At 42.2% G+C, this 23,204-nt stretch overlaps 1 protein-coding gene across 1 annotated transcript in view; it reads left to right on the forward strand.

Moving 5' to 3' along the window:
• Positions 1-23,204, forward strand: part of akap6 (A kinase (PRKA) anchor protein 6) — a 170,144-nt gene that overhangs the window by 84,612 nt on the left and 62,328 nt on the right. Inside the window, exons 7-8 of the mRNA XM_039009773.1 lie at positions 2,904-3,043; positions 8,299-8,419. Coding sequence (XP_038865701.1) covers positions 2,904-3,043; positions 8,299-8,419 — 261 coding nt within the window. The remainder of the gene's footprint in view (positions 1-2,903; positions 3,044-8,298; positions 8,420-23,204) is intronic.

The raw sequence follows: 23,204 nt of genomic DNA on the forward strand, positions 1-23,204 counted from the left end.
CACCGCTTTTCAATGGGGTTCAAGTCCTTTCGAGGATAAAGACTCCGTGCCATTATCCTCGCAAGGTAAGGTTTTGAAAGGTATTGATAACAAGGGTTCCAATAATTGTGACCCTTATCTTTTTGAGAGAAAAAAAGTATTACTTGTTAAGCAAAATCTCTTTCTCTGAGCAATTCTATTAGTATAAAATAAAATTATTTTCCCATTTGTTTGCGTGAACTCCAAAGGTATTGGGACGGTGACACATTTGGTTTGTTTTGGCTCAGTACTCCAGCACTTTGGATTTGAAATGATACAGTGCAGACTGTCAGCTTTAATATCGGGTGAACCGTTTAGAAATCACAGCACTTTTTTTGACATAGTCCCTCCAAAAGTATTGGGGAAAATTGCCTTATACACTGAGTATACCAAACATTAAGAACACCTGCTCTTTCCATGACATTGACTGACCAGGTGAATCCAGGTGAAAGCTATGATCCCTTATTGATGTCACTTGTTAAATCCACTTTAATCAGTGTAGATGAAGGGGAGGAGACAGGTTGAAGAAGGATTTTTAAGCCTTGAGATAATTGAGACATGGATTGTGTATGTGTGCCATTCAGAGGGTGAGTGGGAAAAACAAAAGATTCAAGTGCCTTTGAACGGGGTAAGGTAGTAGGTTCCATGCGCACCGGTTTGTGTCAAGAACTGCGGAGCTTCTGGGTTTTTCACGCTCAACAGTTTCCTGTGTGTATCAAGAATGGTCCACCACCCAAAGGACATCCAGCCTTGACACAACTTGACACAACTGTGGGAAGCATTGGAGTCAACATGGGCCAGCATCCCTGTGGAACGCTTGACACCTTGTAGAGTCCATGCTGACAGTCTGCCCTTTAACCTCATAGTCATTGTATCATTTCAAATCCTAAAACAACAAAACATGGCTCACTGTCCAAAGTCTTTTGGAGCTCACTGTAGCTCAGTATTTGGTATATTATTTGGTCCCACTTTATCTGGATAGTCCTATATAGATGATCTACAGCTGGTTGTACTATTAGTCCTCTCTTGATACTACTCAGATAAAGTGATACCAATTCTGTTTATTTTATACAATCTTATTTGCTCACCTTTATTAATGGTACCAATATTTATATTATAGATATATGGTATAGTTATACAATTATGATATAGGTGATCATTATGGCATTGCCTTACTAACTAGCACTTCCCTACTACTGTAGCCTTATCCTGTTTTCATCAATTCTAAATATAGCCTGCATAAATTCATAGACATCAGTATTGAAATAGAGCTGTATACTGAGATGTCGTTTGGGTGGTCGACCGTTCTTGATACACACGGGAAACTGTTGAGCGTGAAGAACCCAGCATCGTCACAGTTCTTGACACAAACCGGTGCGCCTGGAACCTACTACCATACCCCGTTCAAAGGCACTTAAATCTTTTGTCTTGCCCGTTCACCCTCTGAATGGCACACATACACAATCCATGTCTCAATTGTCTCAAGGCTTAAAAATCCTTCTTTAACCTGTCTCCTCCCCTTCATCTACACTGATTGAAGTGGCTTTAACAAGTGACATCAATAAGGGATCATAGCTTTCACCTGGATTCACCTGGTCAGTCTATGTCATGGAACGAGCTTGTTCTTAATGTTTTGTATACTCAGTGTAGTTCTGGCTAGTTTGAGAAGGACATAACAAAACTTCTTCAAGATCCTTCAAACTGGGAAGCCCAAAAGAATCATGGAGAGTCCTCATACATTCCACGGATGATACTCTCTTCTGGGCCCCGGCCGCATGCACTATCTGTCCTGTCCTCCAATTCAAGGTGGCTGGTGCTAAATTGCTTTTGTCTGTAGTCTGCATTAGTCATTATTGTGTGTGTAAGCAGCTCCAATGGGATTGGGTAATTAGGATCCTGACACGGCGTCCGTGAGCGGGCTGAGTGAATCCGAAATGAAGGCAAATGAAAGCAAATTCCTTCGAGGGGGACGGAGAAGGAGATCTTGCCGCCACAGTTGCGCCCGCTAATTTTCTTGGAGCTCCTAGTTAGGTTCATTTCATTCTTCCCAAATGAACAGAGCGGGTTTCATAACACACACACACACAAATAAATGAGAACGAGAAACCAAATGCATCTATCTGTTGATTTACTTGTTTATTATCGAGTGTGTTTTTGATAGAGAAGCAGTTTGCATTCATGGAATTGTTTGACCTTTGTAGAGGCATCTGCAAAATAGACAAAACGGTTTTGACAGCACACAAACAAAGACAGTTTATACAGTGTTAAGGAGGAATGAGGAAAAACCAAGCAGGGTGGGGCCGGGGAGTCGTTCATTGGCACAGCATTGGCTTCATCTCCATATATTTTGTATGCAATTACAGATCCACTGCAAGGCCTGCACAGCTTTCTGATTGTCTGATGCTCAGAATCACTGATCTTAACAGAAGCACTTTGGTAATGTTGCCGTATGGTGGGATTTGATATTCCTACAGTACAACGGGGCGTTTGTCTAGTGGCCAATCTGTTGGGCTCTTGAGTATGTCCATCATCTTTAATGCATAGGACATCTTATTCAAGTAACCATCAATCACAATTGCTATATCAGTAACAGGTGTTTGTTTAAAGCTAATAACTAATGTTGTGTTGAGAATTATACACTCATATCAACATAATATCTGACAATATACAGAACGACCTTTGTTTTCCAGAATGTCCTTAGTTTCCCAGTGGTAGGTCTTATTCAGTAAGTCACACTGTAGCAAAATGTTTCCAAACATTCTGAAACAGAAAACAAAAATGAGCATTTCTTATTGGCATAGTAACGGTGGTCCGTCTCTATTTTCCTCTCTTTATTGCCAAATGAACATGACCCTAATGTGTCCTTTGATGTGTTGTGTTATCAGGTGGAGTTGCTGCAGAGCCACCATGAGGCCCAGAGGGATGCCCTGGACGAGCTGAGCCTGAAGCTGAAGAGCCAGCAGTACTGCACTGGCACCAACAGGAGGACTGGGAGGGAGTACACACAGATGTCCAAGAACAACAGGTAGAACGCCACCATTGACCCTTAGGGCCACCATACTTTTGGGGACCCACTTGGTTATGTTATACAGACCCAGAATCAGACCTCTTCGATTTAGGTAGCCTACTGTATGAGCCAGCCCAATCTGGTATTTTATCTTGAAAATTGGTCTTTTATCTTGAAACGGGGTCTTTTATTTTGACATGAAATGATTTACTGAGTTGAGAAAAATATACAGGAAATGGAAGCAACTCAATGATAACTGTTAGTCACTGAGGGTTTGTTTTAGCTACCACTATAACTACTAAAGCTTGGGGACAATGTGGTCTCTTGCAAAGAAGAAGAAGAAGGCTTTCTCTTTCTACAAGAGAAGTTGCTCTGTCAATTTAAGCATTCTGTTTATTCACAGTGGAATGAGATGTCACACACACTTTTATAATTTGGGGGTCACGTTCTTAACATTGTAATCTGGCGTGTACAGCACCACTCTTTGTCACGGCGCTTTTTGACTGCTTCACGCCTTACTTTGATGGTCTCTCTCCCCCAGTGGTTATCGCCAACAGACAGAAGCTAGCTACTGTTTACAAGCTTCTGCTCCACTCATTGGGAAAGACGCACTTAAAAGACTAGGAACTGGAGAGTCATGTTCGTTGTCCTAATGATAAGCAGTGGAAGAGTGAGTGGACTCCCAAGCACAGTGCTATTGTTGTTTGGTAACTGTACAGTACAACATTTTAGAACAAGGATTCTATATACAGTTGCGGTCAAATATATTGGCACCCTTTGCATGATTCACTATTTCTTATCAAATAAGTTGGGAAAAAATTAAAAATAAAATTGTGTTCACATGTGTATTTGTTTGATTTACAACGTCACAGGACCCAAAAATTATAATCTTAACTGAAATTGAGATTTTTTTTACTTCAAAGTCCAAAAATGGGCTGGACTAAATAATTCCATATTGAAATTACGTTGGTTGGAGGCACGGGATTCTCGTTTAGTGTGTTATTTATCTCACCTGTGGTAAATTGCATGTGTCTAAAGAGTAAAAATAGCCATTCAACCACTTCTGGTGGTTGAACTGCAAGGGTGTCCATATATTTGACTGCAACTGTGTCATTCGAAAAAGTCCATGTTCGTCAGTGAATGTTAAATGGATTATTCGACCACAGATTATTCAACACAGTACCCTCAATGGTAGGTAGCAGAGGAGGCTGGTGGGCAGAAATATAGGATCAAACACATAGTATCTGTAAAAGGTACCATTCTATTTATTCCACTCCAGCCATTACAATAAGCCTGTCCTCCGATATTTCAACCCACCAACCACAACTGTTAGGTAGGTTACGTTTCAGTGTCTCCTCCCCAGTCAGTCCTGCAGCAGACAGAGAGTGAGTCAGTCTCTGTAACTCAGGAGTCCAGACCTAGCTGACTCCCCTCCCTTGGCTTTGAATCAAGCCTCCTTTTAATCCTTTTAAGCCTCTCATTCTAATGATTTATTTGGTAGAAAACCATAATGATCCTTTGAATTTTAATGACGGCTGCCTGCTCAAGGATTCATTGTTTTGACTCTTTGGCCCTTACCTTTAAATGGAAACGTCTTCGGGAAGGAGCTGTCGAAATCTATAGCCAGGGCTGCCTCTCCTCTCTTCTTGCTTGCTAGCTCGCCACCACCGCTGCGTTTTCAGGCCTGTCGGCTCACTAGCACACCTCTCAACCTTGATAATTACAGAATGGCTGCCAGTCATTGAGACCGAAGCTATTCCCTGTATAGTGCACTGCTTTCGGCCAAAGCCCCATCCTATTCACTATAAAGTGTACTACTTTTTGCCAGAGTATATAATCCCTATATAATACACTACTTTTGGCCAGAGCACTATATACAGTTGAAGTCAGAAGTTTACATACACCTAGGTTGGTGTCATTAAAACTCGTTTTTTAAACCACTCCACAAATTTCTTGTTAACAAACTATAGTTTTGGCAAGTCGGTTAGGACATCTACTTTGTGCATGACACAAGTCATTTTTCCAACAATTGCTAACAGACAGATTATTTCACTTATAATTCACTGTATCACAATTCCAGTGAGTCAGAAGTTTACATTCACTAAGTTGACTGTGCGTTTAAACAGCTTGGAAAATTCCAGAAAATTATGTCATGGCTTTAGAAGCTTCTGATAGGCTAATTGACATTATTTGAGTCAATTGGAGGTGTACCTGTGGATGTATTTCAAGGCCTACCTTCAAACTCAGTGCCTCTTTGCTTGACATCATGGGAAAATCAAAAGAAATCAGCCAAGACCTCAGAAACTAAATTGTAGACCTCCACAAGTATGGTTCATCCTTGGGAGCAATTTCCAAATGCCTGAAGGTACCACGTTCATCTGTACAAACAATAGTACGCAAGTATAAACACCATGGGACCACGCAGCCATCATACTGCTCAGGAAGGAGACGCATTCTGTCTCCTAGAAATGAACGTACTTTGGTAAGAAAAGTGCAAATCAATCCCAGAAGAACAGCAAAGGACCTTGTGAAGATGCTGGAGGAAACAGGTACAAAAGTATCTATATCCACAGTAAAACAAGTCCTATATCGACATAACCTGAAAGGCCGCTCAGCAAGGAAGAAGCCACTGCTCCAAAACCGCCATAAAAAGCCAGACTACGGTTTGCAACTGCACATGGGGACAAAGATCGTACTTTTTGGAGAAATGTCCTCTGGTCTGATGAAAATAGATGGCATCATGAGGCAGGAAAATTATTTGGATATATTGAAGCAACATCTCAAGACTTCAGTCAGGAAGTTAAAGCTTGGTCGCAAATGGGTCTTCCAAATGGACAATGACCCTAAGTATACTTCCAAAGTTGTGTCAAAATCGCTTAAGGACAACAAAGTCAAGGTATTGGAGTGGCCATCACAAAGCCCTGACCTCAAATCCTATAGAAAATTTGTGGGCAGAACTGAAAAAGTTTGTGCGAGCAAGGAGGCCTACAAACCTGACTCAGTTACACCAGCTCTGTCAGGAGGAATGGGCCAAAATTCACCCAACTTATTGTGGGAAACTTGTGGAAGGCTACCTGAAAAGTTTGACCCAAGTTAAACAATTTAAAGGCAATGCTAGCAAATACTAATTGAGTGTATGTAAACTTCTGACCCACTGGGAATGTGATGAAAGAAAGAAATGCTGAAATAAATCATTCTCTCTGCTATTATTCTGACATTTCACATTCTTAAAGTTATGATCCTAACTGACCTAAGACAGGGAATTTTTACTAGGATTAAATGTCAGGAATTGTGAAAAACTGAGTTAAAATGTATTTGGCTAAGGTGTATGTAAACCTCCGACTTCAACTGTATATAGAGAATAGGGTGCCATTTCAGGTTTAAAGATATCATACAGGCAGGGATGTTAGATGTTAATTTCCCTCGTTAGTAGCGGGTGGGATTAACACCATCAATTAAAGGGGCCTTTCTATAAAAGTGTCACTTTAAATGAGATGTGAGGAGTGTCAATAAGGCGTCCAACCTTTCCTTCCTATTGCTCAGAGTGACATGGCGGCTCCAGTGATGGGCGGTGGTGATGAATTAGGTACAGTAGCGCTGCTCTCATATCAGCCAGCCAGCACTCCTCTGAGTGGGGGAGATTGATGTTAAATGGATGTGAAAAGAATAGAGGACGGAAATGCATCCATTTCAGACGCTAGCGTGTCTGTCAGCTAGGCTGGGGCTGTAGTGTGCGGCACCCACCCATCCATCCGCAGAGCACAGACCTAGCATCCCTACGGTTAACAGGGTAACATTTACGCATGTCTACTTTCATCGGAGGGAGGGAGGGAATGATCTGGGAAGAGTAATGCCAAAAGGGAGGGTTTGAAGGTTTAGTTTAGTTGAGGAGACATACAGACAGTACTGTATGCTTTGTACACAACCAAGGCAACTGATAGAGAAAGATTCTGACAGATCAAAAGGCTATAATGTAGCTCTGCTAAATGGATCCTGCTGTGTGAGGCTTGATTTTATTCCCTTATTTGTTTGTTTGGTTAGATGCCCGCAGAGATCTTGTTCTACAAGCATTTAGTTTTGTATTAGTGAGGAAAAAACAATATCGCGGAAGGAATATTGTAACGTATTTATCAGTTTAGCTTACAAAAGGCCTACAGCAGCCGCCGTATAATGAGTTGCGGAGTTTAATGCCTTAGGGTGACTTCCTCGAGCTTTACTTGTCACACGGTTTCTCATTTTCTGTCTCCCCTGTTTTGTTATGATCAGTGACTTCTGTATAACAAGGACTAATATATTCATATTTTCCCTAACGTCATTTTGTTTCATCAATGTCTGCTTGAAAATGCTAATACATACAGCTCCACCATGCTTGTTGAAATTACATATGTAGTACTAAGCCCAAACTCAATCCCGCTCCTGTGTTAACTTTGTTGCTGCTATAAATTAAAATAAAGAGGGTGTTGATATTTCCCACCAGTTTGATGGTTATTTATGTAATCTCATTCATAGTCGTTTCTTTCTTCAGGGACAACTCAGTTGATTGCTTTGTGAATGGAAGTCGAGAGAAGGGACGGGAACGTCATCGGCAGCCTGACACAACTGTCAAAGTGTCCAGAGCAGCCCAGGCGAATTCCAAAACAATTTGAACCACTAATGTTTATAAACATGTAGCCACCCGCCGAGTCTAAAAAACCAAACCAAACCCCTGACAGTAATGTGTATGTTTGAGCAATTGCCCTTGTTCCTTTCATAAATATTTGATGTTATTTCATGTCAGGGGCTGGGGAAGGGGAAGGAGGGGCTGGGGTGTGACGGAGGTAGGGAGGAAGGAGAGTTGAAGTCATGTTTAATTAAGATGTTTCTGTGCTATAGAGATAGGTGTCACTCACCAGCTGGGTCAGAGATTCAGTATGCGTCTAACCCTGTTCACACCTTCTGCACCCTCCTGAACCCAGCATTCCACTGACGGGCCATGGTAATTACCAGCGCTTGTCAAATATTCCCTCTGTAATGTCCGGCTGCCTTTCCCTCTTTTCAACCTAATGGTTAAGCTGAGGAAGAGGTGGGCATTGGGGGGTGGGCGTTTAGCAGGGGTTTAGTGGGATATTTCACAGGGGCATCGTCTCTAACCCCAGCTCTTCCTCCTTGTCTTCTTCTCCCTCCTCCCTTCTACTCCCTCCCCCTCTCTCCTCCCTCTTCCCATCTCCTCTTCTCCCTCCTTCCCTTCTCCCTCTCCTCCCTCCTTCCTCTCCTCCCTCCTTCCTGTCCTCCAGTCTGCAAGAGTTTGAGTCAGACTTCCAGGAGCTCTGGGATTGGCTTATGGACATGGACTCGGTGGTGACGGACAGCTACAAGCTGATGATGTCAGAGGAGCAACAGCAGTATCTCTACAAGGTGAATGGCTATTACTGGATGCCTGTTACTGTATGGATGTTACTAGCTGGCTGTAACTGGATGTTACTGGATGGCTGTATCCTGTTAATGTATGGATATTACTGGATGACTGTTACTGGATGCCTGTTACTGTATGGGTATTACTAGCTGACTGTTACTGGATGGATGCTATTGGATGGATGTTTACTGGATGCCTGTTACTAGCTGGATGTTACTGGCTGGCTGTAACAGGATGTTACTGTATGGATGTTACTGTATGGATGTATCCTGTTACTGTCTGGATGTTACTGTCTGGATGTTACTGTATGGATGTTACTGTATGGATGTTACTGTATGGATGTATCCTGTTACTGTATCGATGTTACTGTATCGATGTTACTGTATGGATGTTACTGTCTGGATGTTACTGTCTGGATGTTACTGTCTGGATGTTACTGTATGGATGTTACTGTATGGATGTTACTGTATGGATGTATCCTGTTACTGTATGAATGTTACTGTATGGATGTTACTGTATGGATGTTACTGTCTGGATGTTACGGTCTGGATGTTACTGTATGGATGTATCCTGTTACTGTATGGATGTTACTGTATGGATGTTACTGTATGGATGTTACTGTATGGATGTATCCTGTTACTGTATGGATGTTACTGTATGGGTGTTACTGTATGGATGTTACTGTATGGGTGTTACTGTATGGATGTATCCTGTTACTGTATGGATGTTACTGTATGGATGTTACTGTATGGATGTTACTGTATGGATGTATCCTGTTACTGTATGGATGTTACTGTATGGATGTTACTGTTACTGGATGGATGTTACTGGATGGATGTTACTGTCTGGATGTTACTGTATGGATGTATCCTGTTACTGGATGGATGTTACTGGATGGATGTTACTGATGGATGTTACTGTATGGATGTATCCTGTTACTGGATGGATGTTACTGTATGGATGTTACTGTATGGATGTTACTGTATGGATGTATCCTGTTACTGGATGGATGTTACTGGATGGATGTTACTGTATGGATGTTACTGTCTGGCTGTTACTGGATGGATGTTACTGTCTGGATGTTACTGGATGGATGTTACTGTATGGATGTTACTGTATGGATGTATCCTGTTACTGGATGGATGTTACTGGATGGATGTTACTGATGGATGTTACTGTATGGATGTATCCTGTTACTGGATGGATGTTACTGTATGGATGTTACTGTATGGATGTTACTGTATGGATGTATCCTGTTACTGGATGGATGTTACTGGATGGATGTTACTGGATGGATGTTACTGTATGGATGTTACTGTCTGGCTGTTACTGGATGGATGTTACTGTCTGGATGTTACTGGATGGATGTTACTGGATGGATGTTACTGTATGGATGTTACTGGATGGATGTATCCTGTTACTGTCTGGATGTTACTGTCTGGATGTTACTGTATGGATGTTACTGTCTGGATGTTACTGTCTGGATGTTACTGTATGGATGTTACTGTATGGATGTTACTGTATGGATGTTACTGTATGGATGTATCCTGTTACTGTATGAATGTTACTGTATGGATGTTACTGTCTGGATGTTACTGTCTGGATGTTACTGTATGGATGTTACTGTCTGGATGTTACTGTCTGGATGTTACTGTATGGGTATTACTAGCTGACTGTTACTGGATGGATGCTATTGGATGGATGTTTACTGGATGCCTGTTACTAGCTGGATGTTACTGGCTGGCTGTAACAGGATGTTACTGTATGGATGTTACTGTATGGATGTATCCTGTTACTGTATGGATGTTACTGTATGGATGTTACTGTATGGATGTTACTGTATGGATGTATCCTGTATGGATGTTACTGTCTGGATGTTACTGTCTGGATGTTACTGTATGGATGTTACTGTATGGATGTTACTGTATGGATGTTACTGTATGGATGTTACTGTCTGGATGTTACTGTCTGGATGTTACTGTATGAATGTTACTGTATGGATGTATCCTGTTACTGTATGAATGTTACTGTATGGATGTTACTGTCTGGATGTTACTGTCTGGATGTTACTGTATGGATGTTACTGTCTGGATGTTACTGTATGGATGTTACTGTATGGATGTATCCTGTTACTGTATGGATGTTACTGTATGGATGTTACTGTATGGATGTTACTGTATGGATGTATCCTGTTTCTGTCTGGATGTTACTGGATGGATGTTACTGGATGGATGTTACTGTATGGATGTTACTGTCTGGATGTTACTGGATGGATGTTACTGGATGGATGTTACTGTATGGATGTTACTGTATGGATGTTACTGGATGGATGTATCCTGTTACTGTCTGGATGTTACTGTATGGATGTTACTGTATGGATGTTACTGTCTGGATGTTACTGTCTGGATGTTACTGTATGGATGTTACTGTCTGGATGTTACTGATCTCCGGGTGGCGCAGTGGTCTAGGGCACTGCATCGCAGTGCTAGCTGCGCCACCAGAGTCTCTGGGTTCACGCCCAGGCTCTGTCGCAGCCGGCCGCAACCGGGAGGTCCGTGGGGCGACGCACAATTGGCATAGCGTCGTCCGGGTTAGGGGTTAGGGAGGGATTGGCCGGTAGGGATATCCTTGTCTCAGTATGTAAAAAATTTAATAAAATGTATGCACTCTACTGTAAGTCGCTCTGGATAAGAGCGTCTGCTAAATGACTAAAATGTAAAAATGTAAATGTACTGTATGGATGTTACTGTATGGATGTATCCTGTTACTGTATCGATGTTACTGCATGGATGTTACTGTATGGACGTTACTGTCTGGATGTTACTGTATGGATGTATCCTGTTACTGTCTGGATGTTACTGTCTGGATGTATCCTGTTACTGTCTGGATGTTACTGTCTGGATGTATCCTGTTACTGTATCGATGTTACTGCATGGATGTTACTGCATGGATGTTACTGTATGGATGTTACTGTCTGGATGTTACTGTATGGATGTATCCTGTTACTGTCTGGATGTTACTGTATGGATGTATCCTGTTACTGTCTGGATGTTACTGTATGGATGTATCCTGTTACTGTATCGATGTTACTGCATGGATGTTACTGTATGGATGTTACTGTATGGATGTTACTGTATGGATATTACTGTATGGATGTTACTGTATGGATGTATCCTGTTACTGTATGGATGTTACTGTCTGGATGTTACTGTTTGGATGTTACTGTATGGATGTATCCTGTTACTGTATGGATGTTACTGTCTGGATGTTACTGTATGGATGTTACTGTATGGATGTTACTGTATGGATGTATCCTGTTACTGTATCGATGTTACTGTCTGGATGTTACTGTCTGGATGTTACTGTATGGATGTTACTGTCTGGATGTTACTGTATCGATGTTACTGTATCGGTGTTACTGTATGGATGTTACTGTTTGGATGTTACTGTATGGATGTTACTGTATGGATGTATCCTGTTACTGTATGGATGTTACTGTCTGGATGTTACTGTATGGATGTTACTGTATGGATGTATCCTGTTACTGTATCGATGTTACTGTATCGGTGTTACTGTATGGATGTATCCTGTTACTGTATCGATGTTACTGTATCGGTGTTACTGTATGGATGTTACTGTTTGGATGTTACTGTATGGATGTATCCTGTTACTGTATCGATGTTACTGTATCGGTGTTACTGTATGGATGTATCCTGTTACTGTATCGATGTTACTGTATCGGTGTTACTGTATGGATGTTACTGTTTGGATGTTACTGTCTGGATGTATCCTGTTACTGTATCGATGTTACTGTATGGATGTTACTGTATGGATGTATCCTGTTACTGTATCGATGTTACTGTATCGGTGTTACTGTATGGATGTTACTGTTTGGATGTTACTGTCTGGATGTTACTGTATGGATGTTACTGTATGGATGTTACTGTCTGGATGTTACTGTATCGATGTTACTGTATCGGTGTTACTGTATGGATGTTACTGTTTGGATGTTACTGTATGGATGTTACTGTATGGATGTATCCTGTTACTGTATGGATGTTACTGTCTGGATGTTACTGTATGGATGTTACTGTATGGATGTATCCTGTTACTGTATGGATGTTACTGTCTGGATGTTACTGTATGGATGTATCCTGTTACTGTATCGATGTTACTGTATCGGTGTTACTGTATGGATGTTACTGTTTGGATGTTACTGTATGGATGTTACTGTTTGGATGTTACTGTCTGGATGTTACGGTCTGGATGTTACTGTCTGGATGTATCCTGTTACTGTATGGATGTTACTGTATGGATGTTACTGTTTGGATGTTACTGTACGGATGTTACTGTATGGATGTATCCTGTTACTGTATGGATGTTACTGTATGGATGTTACTGTCTGGATGTATCCTGTTACTGTCTGGATGTTACTGTATGGATGTTACTGTCTGGATGTATCCTGTTACTGTATGGATGTTACTGTATGGATGTTACTGTATGGATGTTACTGGATGGATGTTACTGGATGGATGTTACTGTATGGATGTTACTGGATGGATGTTACTGTCTGTATGGTGGTGCTCTACAATAATGGATGGATGGTGGTGCTCTATGCCCCAGAGGAGGGCCTGGCCCCATAGCTTGTAATCACATTCTCCTTAGCCGGGCACTGGAAGAGGTGGTGTGTGTGTGAGGGGGGTGTTTAGTAATCCTTTTCATGCACCTCCCTACCTCTGACCCCCCACACCATAGCTAACATCCTGATTGCCAGAAAGCTCCCATTATCACATTCCATTAGGTGTAATTTCATAAAAGTCGAAAGATCTCTGGCGATGAACGGAAACAAAAGAGAGGGAGGCATTAACGTTTTACTGCAGTGGGCTAAATCAGGGTCACACAGAGTGTTTCTTGGTCTTAAACAAGGCTACTTTGAAACCCAAGTATGCACCTCACACACATGGTTCTGGGCTTAAAAAGAGAGGACACCTGTACCATGTCAGATATAGAGTTGAAATGTATTACATTTTGAGTCTGCAACCCAATATTACACTTTATATACATCACAGAAAACCGTTTGACATAGAAACACCAGATTTTCAGTCGGTTTTTTAATGTTATGCAATTCTGAAAAATATGAATAACATTCCGCCCATGAGACCACTAGGTCATTTGACTGCAGGAAAGGGCTACTGACCAGACTGCAGCCAAATGAATGTATGGGAACGCACAGGTTCCTATTTTGTCACAGCCTTTATAGGCACCTTGTCTCAATGAATTTTTATTAGTGATAGATAAAACTGGCCATATTGTGTGAAGTCAATATGTTTGTTCCTGATTAAAACAAACTGATTTGGGCCCTGATATTGATTTAATTTCCTCCAATGCTAATAAATATGTACTACACTGCCCATTTGTTATACATTTCTCCCTACACCTGCACTCTGTTTTTTATCTGGCTAACACTGGATTGATTGAAAAAGGTAAGTGTGTGTGTTGGTCCTGTGTTGCTGGCTGGCTGGCTGGCAGGCAGGCTGTTGTTTGCCAAGGCTAGGGGATTTTATCATAGGTGAGGGAGAGAGGGCTGACTGCTGGGAGGCACAGGCTGTAAATCAAGCTCATTTAGGCTATTTTTATTACTGTACTGATTCTGACACTCGTCATCCTTGAATTGCTTTGAGCATATGGCATATTTCGAAAGAGCAGATTGTGAATCATAAAGAAATAAAATTAATAACCACCTTCAGAACTGGAAACAACATAATGACAAGAAAGGGCTCCCCAACAGCCTTCTCCTCCTCTCTGCACACATTTTCATTTCCAAACTGCAGAAGGTCACAGTCAAGGTCAAAACTAATCTTCTCTCATCTTGCATATTGACCATTAGTCATATCTTAAGTGATAAAGTAGGAAATATCACACCATTTCCTTTTCTTTTCTACTGTCATTATATGAAAGAGCCTTTATACTTTCAGAAAATGGTGCCTAGCCCACAATTATATCTATTATACTCTCCTGTAGGAAATTTAACAGGAATATCTGAGATCGTGACAGTTCCCCCCACTACATTCCTACCCATCATTGTCTTCTTTATTTTTCAATTTAGAGAATTTGAGCTGTGCCATTTTTCCCACGCAAAACATTAAGAAAAATATATGATATTTTCTGTCACTTTGCACGTCAAAATCCACATGAAATGGATAACTGATCACACAATCTACATTTTCCAATGGCCATCTCAGTCCTCCGGACTGGAAACCCATTGAAAACCTGTTGTTTGAATTGAAGAGGGCAGTCCACAAGCAAAAACGAAGGATATCAAGGATATGGAACGATTCTGTATGGAGGACTGGTCTAAGATCCCTCCCAATGTGTTCTCCAATCTCAAATAAAAACATTGAGAAAAAGGCTCAGTGTTGCTATCCTCGCAAGGGGAGGGTGCTAGAGTATTGACCCCCAATCTTTTTGATTTTTTTTTTATTACTTGTGAAACAAAATGTATTTCTCTGAGCAATTGTATTAGTTTAAAATAATAATTGAACATTTTTTGGAGCATACAATATACAGTAGCTCAGTATTTGTATTATTTATTTTAAACAGTCTTTTTAGCTCATCTTTATCAAGAGATCCAATCATGTTGGACCCCCCTGTAAATATCCCTTAGTGGCATCAAGTGCTGAGCTGGTGTTGCCTTGGTGTCTGTGTTGCCCTCTTTATGGTTTAACCATCCACATCAACACTACAGCGGTGGTGGTGATGCCCTCTCAGTTGACTTCTGACACTCAGAATACATTTCACTTAATCTGCGCTGATCAGAGAGCCACTTCTTTAGAATGAGCCACTGCTGAATATATGACAGGAGTGTAACCCCGGCCTTATGGCATCGTATTTTCAAACATTTGATCTCTATTTTGTGGCTAGATCCATCGCAAAAATGTTGTTCACAGGGGCATTGCTTGCTGCCATGTACTCTGCAGACCGTGTGATGATTTTCACTGATGATCAAGCTACAGTTGTGGAGTGTAACTTTATTTTCTGACCCTTTCGTCTGGACGTTGTCGACGGTGTCCGTCAATGACAATCACCTCCAAATTATTGATTAGCTGAAAGAGCAGCCTAATTCGTCCATTGGAGATTAACTAAAATATTCATCTGATCATGAATATTCATGAAGGTGATGCATTCATGAATATTAAATAACTTAAGAGTTTTTTTATGGGCCAAGTTCTCTGTAAAATATTGATACATTCTCAACAATGTATCTCCTCTCTCTCATAGTATTTGTGCTCTGTTGGTAGAACACAGAACATTTGTAGATTAATGGTACATTGGTTAGGTAGATCGAAACATGATCTGTATTGATCTTCAAATTCTTATTAAAATCTTCCCCTATTTGACTTCTTAGTTGCATATGGGGTGGCAGGTAGCCTAGTGGTTAGAGCATTGGACTAGTAACCGAAAGGTTGCAAGATCGAATCCCCGAGCTGAGAAGGTACAAATCTGTCGTTCTGCCCCTGAACAAGGCAGTTAACCCACTGTTCCTAGGCTGTCATTGAAAATAAGAATTTGTTCTTAACTGACTTGCCTATTTAAATAATGAAAAATATGTATTAGTTCTATAAAATCTTCTTTTATATTTATTCTATGTGACTTCTCATTCGAACTTCCGGGGAGAGAATATGGCAGCATGCGGTAGTGAGATTACCCATTGTAGCCTGTCTGTGTGTGTTTACAGTTCAGGACTCCTCTCCACTCCCTCATTAGACTTTTCATCTCTCTTTACCTCACGTGACAGTTGACAGCTCTGCTCTGCTCAGTATGAATTTTACAGCCATTATCTCTAATCCTCCATATAGAACACAGAACAAATGGAAAACATAGCTAGAACACAGTATTTATCTGAGGGAGAATGACAATCAGAATGTTGATATCTAGACTCCTGTTTATTAGAGGACTGCTCAGATCAGTGAGTGCCGAGGAAGTGGAGCGTGTGTGTGTGTATTGGTGTTAATCTGCATTATGCCTGGCTACATGCGTGTGGGTGGTTAGGCATGGTGGAGCTACAAAGGCGAGGTGTGTGTGTGTGTGTGTGTGTGTGTTTGTGTGTGTGTGTGACACAGTGCTGTGTTTTATGTATCTGGAAGGAGCAGGTGGTGTTTAATGTGGAGATTCAGCTCCATGGGGCTCTCTCTCTCCAGTCACTCACTGTCAGACACAAACACTACACACACACACAGACACACACACTGTGGAGGTGATACTGCTGGAACCATCCACACATTCATTGTTGAACACACATGCACACACACACATGCCTGGCTGCATTAGTAATTTTCAATAATTCATAGTGAAGGCATAATGAGAGTGGAGAGTTAATTTGTTGACACTGTGTTCCATGAGAAGTAATGCAGTAGCTGTCTGTAGTTTAATTCAAGTAATGTTTGACTCTCCTCCCGTGTCATTTTAGACGGTCGTCGTGAGTCACTTCACCATGGGAGAGCAGGGAGCAGAACAGTTTCCCTCAAAGCTGCCGCTTGAATTGACCAGAATTAATAACAAGCCCTTCTTATCTTCGCTTGCGTACATTCTCGCCTTTTTGATAACAATTTTATTTTCAATGACAGTGTCTCTTGTTAAAATGTGGCCTGAATCAAAACCCTGCTGACGGAGTACCATGCCTGGCTGTCTGTATCTTCTAATGAAGTTGTGAAGTGTTCTCGTCCTTGCCACCTCAGTATGAATAGATTGACCGCAATTAAAAGTTTGTGTTTCTAGAACACTGTGATTCAGCCCATCTCCAGGGCAACCAGTGTCACTTCCAAAAGTAAACAAAATATTTTTAGGAGGCGGAGACTCTACAATTAATTAAACACTTCCGGGAGGGACAGTTTGCAAGCGAAGAAGTGACTGTTCATCGAAATCACATGTGGACAGGGAGGCACTCGGGGTTGAGGTGAATGTGTGTGTGTGTGTGTTGTGTGTGCGTATGTAGAAGGTTTCATTCTGATTAAAGGGAAACATTTCATCCATCCATAGATGCAGTAGCTATAGAGAAACATCATAATGACATGGTGGGGTTAGTGCTGGCACTGCCTTCAGTCAGCTAACAATCCTCCATTGAGTTGAGTGTCCCACTCCTGGGCTCCTTACCAAGTGGCACAGAATGACTACCCCTCACCAGGCCAATCTTTCACATCTCGCCTCTGTCTACTCTGTCACACCTCCTGACTCTTGGTTCACCTCCAACCTAACCCACCACGTTTCCTTCCCAATACAGCCAAGCCAATACCCCCCCACCCTGCACCCCCCACCCTGCACAGCCAATACCCCTTCACCCCGTATCACCCCTTCTATCGGCAGCTTTGGGTCAGATGCCAGTGTTGCTATACAAAGACCTCTGTGTTGGTTGGGGAGGCTAATGTTTGCTGCTGCTTTGTGTGTGTTTGTGTGTGTATGCACATTTATGCGTGTTCGTGCATTATTGCGCTTCTACGTTCTGTGAGTTTGTGTGTGTGTGTGTGTGTGCTTGTACATTGTGTATGCGTGTACCAGATGGCTGCTTGCGATGCGAATGGGCTCAGAAAATGGGAGTCATACCACAGGGGAGAGATGCAACACGCAGCAAGCCTTGTAGTTATAGAATGGAGAATCAGAGATCAAACTATGGCCAGCTGCCCCTTCTCAGTGCTGGGATCTGAGGGCAGGTCTTCCTCTTATAGCCTTAAGTCATTCTGACAGGCGGAAACACAATACCCAGCATCGGAGTTGAGGGAAGGAACAAATCTCTTTGTTACATCAACAAATCCGTCACATTTTAGAAGAGAAAAATTGTATAGTCACAACCTTTTACTTTTGAAAAGGAAACATGTTCTTTGTAGCTCTAATTATTTCCTAGAAACAAAATGAACACCAGTAACTACCTTGATTGATTGTTAGATTGAGAGGATTGGATGAGCAAAGCAGACCTGGAAAGGGAAAGAGGGGGAGAAAGAGAGAGAATGGAGGATAGGAAACAATAGAGTAGAAAGAAGCAGAAAGAAGAGGGGAAAGCCTTACTGTTTGAGGAGGGTGTAGTTGTTAGGCTCTTAGAGGGTGTAGTTGTTAGGCTCTTAGAGGGTGTAGTTGTTAGGCTCTTAGAGGGTGTAGTTGTTAGGCTCTTAGAGGGTGTAGTTGTTAGGCTCTTAGACGGTGTAGTTGTTAGGCTCTTATTAAAGGGAAACTTCACCACTAGACATTATTTGGGGTGTTCTTCCAAGTCTTTCTACATCATTATGAGTTATGAGAGGTGTTTCAGACATAATTATGTACCGTAGCATATTTTTATGCCGGGAGAGTTCAAACAATGACGTCATTGGTTGATTGAGCCTGCTGTCTGATCTAGAAATTAATGGAGTCATGTTTTGTAGCAATTATTGTGGCCTTTGTGTTTCGTGGATTAAACGATCACGCTAGCAGCGAGTAGATATGGTTGTCCTTGTTCAATAGAGCCATTGGACTTGTCACAGTGATGTTCCTATCTGCCACGACATTGCAGGATTTCTAGGTTTACTCATTTTCCCTGGCTTTGTGAATACTACAGTCTGACGGGAGCTCTACTTCCTTGTCCAATTGTGTTCCCACCCTCGAAGGCAGTCTTTTCAAAATGGGGGTGGTACTAGTTTCTCCAGGTTCACGGGAAGAGGAGTTGAGACCAGCAAGCCGCAATGGGGAGCCACGGTCAGACTCTGACTGGTGGTGCCTATGCAGGTGCTGTCCAGACATGCCAACAGAAGAGGAATGTCTGTGCTGCAACAAATTTGATGGCAGACAGTTCTTATTGGAGAGGGTCACTGTAGACCCCATGGATCGTGTGTGTGTGTGACAGACCATTGACGCTCATATGGATAGAGGGGTGCTGGAGACGTTCTTCAGAACGTTCAAGACTGGCGGCAGCAGCCTAGACCAGCTGGACAAGGAGGGAAAGTGACAAACAAGTTGGTTGTTTTGCTGTCGGTAGCTAGCCAGCAATATAAGCTCTCTTTTTACACAAGGCAGTGTTGTACAGTACATTATAATTGAGCTAATGTACAGTAGTCTAACATTATAGCTAGCTAGCTAATGTTAGCTAGCTAGCGTCAGTGCATCTCATTAGGAGCAAAACTGGAGAAATGTTTTGATGATGATGATGATGATGAAGAGTAAATGAATGACTTTGGCATATTAGTCTTTGAGTACCTACAACTATGTGTTGTAGCTAGCTAGCTAACATGTACCTGTGACATGTGTAATATTCTGCCTCATGCTGCTACAGTAGGAATACAGACAGTACACAATGATTGCCCAAGAAAGTCAAATAGTGTTTTTGTCATTCTCTTACAGACAATACTGCTGGGTGGCCTAAAGATTATTTTGGGAGTTTGTGTTTGTTCTACGTGGGGAGAAGCTAGGCAGAGGACACCGAATCCCCTTGCCTGCATGTGCTGTTGGGGCCATTTGAGCAATTTCTCCCTCACACAGTATGTTGGATACAAAGAAGTTGATGACTCAAGAGTAGATGTGATAGGTCCATAACAACAATCTCCCCAAAGTGACTACAAACACCTCGTGGCACCCCCGAAAAAACATAATATGCAAGTATTCCCTTTGTAGAACTGTAGTATTTATTATACACGTTAGTAGTATATTTTTCTTCTACTGTATATATGTCATATATTGCCATGATATATGGATCCTGAGTGGCGCAGCAGTCTAAGGCACTGCATCTCAGTGCTAGAGGTGTCGATGATCGGGAGTCCCATAGGGCGGTGCACAATTGGCCCAGCATCGTCCAGGTTAGGGCTTGGCTGAGGTAGCCGTCATTGTAAAATAAGAATTTGTTCTTAACTGACTTGCCTAGTTAAATAAAGGTTAAATAAAAAATACAAATAAAATAACTGTTCCTGCATACTGCTTTGTAAACTCACCTCGGTCTCCAGAGCAAATGAAATTTGTCTTGAATATAAGCCATGTCTACTTATTTGCTACATTGATTAACTAATCTATTATTTTATTGAAACATTTTTACTTGCCAACAAATTAAAGTTGAAATGATACACCAACTCACTGCATATATTTTTTGGGCAGTAAGATTGTAGCAAGTTACCTCCAAGTACATTTCATGAATATCACAATGAATTGATCCAGAAGTTGAAGTCAACACTTTATTGGTTTCTTATGTAGCTGGAATCATTTAGTCACGTGTCAGTACACTTGTGAAAAAGATTATAGAAAACATTTAATCAAACTCAATTAAATACATATCTACAATAGCTAGCAATATCTATAACACAGTGCATTTGTGAGCATACCAGGCATTCTATATTATACTACAACATCAGTCTAACTGAATGTGGATGTTGTGTTGACTGTATATTCCAGGCAGGTTCAAGTCAAATCAAATGTTACATTCCTGAATGTTCTTCCGCTGGTGAACCTTGTGTTGGGCAATGGCAGCTGGTCTGGCAGGACTTCATGAGCTCCATGACGTTGGACTCATAGACTATACACATTGTCTCTTGCCAGCCCCATGCAGTCTTTTCTTCTTCCGAGTCAGATGATGTTAAGCTTGAGCTTGTTCCCGGCTGAAAGATTTCATCCAATGGGTCTACAGGATCTGTACTACTAAAGCTGGTGTCAAGGTCATCATTAGAAGCAGCATGATTAGTTTGTAGGACACACACTAGTCAGTGATTAGTCAATATTTTACTACTTTGTCCCCATCAATACACACTCAAACAAGGTACCATACCCACACATCCCCCTCGTGTCAATACTAACCTTCACACACAACACCCACCCCCAGCAGACACGAGTCAGTCACCCATACCATCCCCTCCTTACTAATAACTCTGATTTTTTTTCTCCCAAGCTTTGCATCAACAATCAACTAAGCCTGCATAATACACAGAAAACTACAGTAGAAGTTCTAGCCTACTTATAAACACACCAACAATGACAACAAGAGACGGACCATGTTTATGCCCAACTCCAGTATATTTATTTGCTCATATTGGAGTCATGAAAAGATTTAGCAAATATAAAAATATTGCCAACGTGTGGAAATCCACCGAATAATCTGCAACACTGCGGGATTCCTGCCGAAGCTGGAGTAGCTTCCGGGCAGCGTCTCTTCCGGACAATGGGGCATCGAAAACCTTCTTGACCTCCACCATGAACTCCTCCAGACTGAAGCATATGGCAGGTTGTTGTTCCCATACTGCCGTAGCCTAGGCGAGAGCCCTTCCGGACATCAGCGTGATGAGGCACGCTATCTTAGAGCGGTCCGCGGGGAAGGAGGAGGGCTGAAGCTTGATGATGAGGGCACACTGAGCGAGAAATGCCCGACAGGTGTCCCAGCTCTCCATCGAAGCGTTCCGGGGGAGGTAAGCGGGGTTCCCGGGAAACTGGGATGACCAGTGAGGCGGCGCCGCTAACAGCAGGGCTACTGAGGGACTGTGAGATTACCGTCGTGGTAGGCTGCCTCCCAGACCACCCGCTCAATTGCTACAGCAATGAGTTCAACGCTTGGTCATGGCGTTCGGCCAAGGTCTGGACCCCTTCCACAAGGCCACGAAGCAACTCCTCATGCATACCAATGGTGGCTCATTGGGAGGAGATGGCGTTGCGAAGCTGGTCCGCGTCTGCTGGGTCAGTCATGGCCAGTTCGTACTATCACGTTTAAGGTAAGACCCAGGTGCAGACAGTGTCGAAATAACAAAAGTTTATTATTTGGACAGGGACAGGCAAAAGGACAGGTCAAGGGCAGGCAGAGGTCAGTAATCCAGATAGGTGGGGCAAGGGTACAGGGTGGCAGGCAGGCTCAGGGTCAGGGCAGGCAGGAATGGTAAAAACTGGTAAACAAGAAAACAGGAACAATAGCAAAGACAGGAGCAAGGGAAAAACCGCTGGTAGGCTTGACGAACAAAACGAACTGTCAACAAACAAACAATGAACACAGGTATAAATACACAGGGGATAATGGGAAAGATGGACGACACCTGGTGGGGTTGGAGACAATCACAAAGACAGGTGAAACAGATCAGGGTGTGAAAGTTTTGGTTCATTGTCCTGTTGAAAAACAAATGATAGTCCCACTAAGCACAAACCAGATGGGATGGCATATCGCTGCAGAATGCTGAGGTAGCCATGCTGGTTAAGTGTGCCTTGAATTCTAAATAAATCACAGACAGTGTCACCAACAAAGCACCCCCACACCATCACAGCTCCTCCTCCATGCTTGACGGTGGGAACCACACATGCGGAGAGCAACCGTTCACCTACTCTGCGTCTCACAAAGACATGGTGGTTGGAACCAACAATCGCAAATTTGGACTCATCAGACCAAAGGACAGATTTCCACCGGTCTAATCTGCATTGCTCGTGTTTCTTTGCCCAAGCAAGTCTTTTCTTCTTATTGGTGTCCTTTAGTAGTTGTTTCATTGCAGCGATTCGACCATGAAGGCCTGATTCACACAGTCTCCTCTGAACAGTTGATGTTGAGATGTGTCTGTTACTTGAACTCTGTGAAGCATTTATTTATGAGGCTGGTAACTCTAATGAATTTATCCTCTGCAGCAGAGGTAACTCTGGGTCTTCCTTTCCTGTGGCGGTCCTCATGAGAGCCAGTTTCATCATAGCGATTGATGGTTTTTGCGACTGCACTTGAAGAAACTTTCAAAGTTCTTCCCGGATTGACTGACCTTCATGTCTCAAAGTAATGATGGACTGTCGTTGCTCTTTGCTTATTTGAACTGTTCTTGCCATGATATG

Source organism: Salvelinus namaycush, chromosome 15 (assembly GCF_016432855.1).
Source record: "Salvelinus namaycush isolate Seneca chromosome 15, SaNama_1.0, whole genome shotgun sequence".
Taxonomy (NCBI): domain Eukaryota; kingdom Metazoa; phylum Chordata; class Actinopteri; order Salmoniformes; family Salmonidae; genus Salvelinus; species Salvelinus namaycush.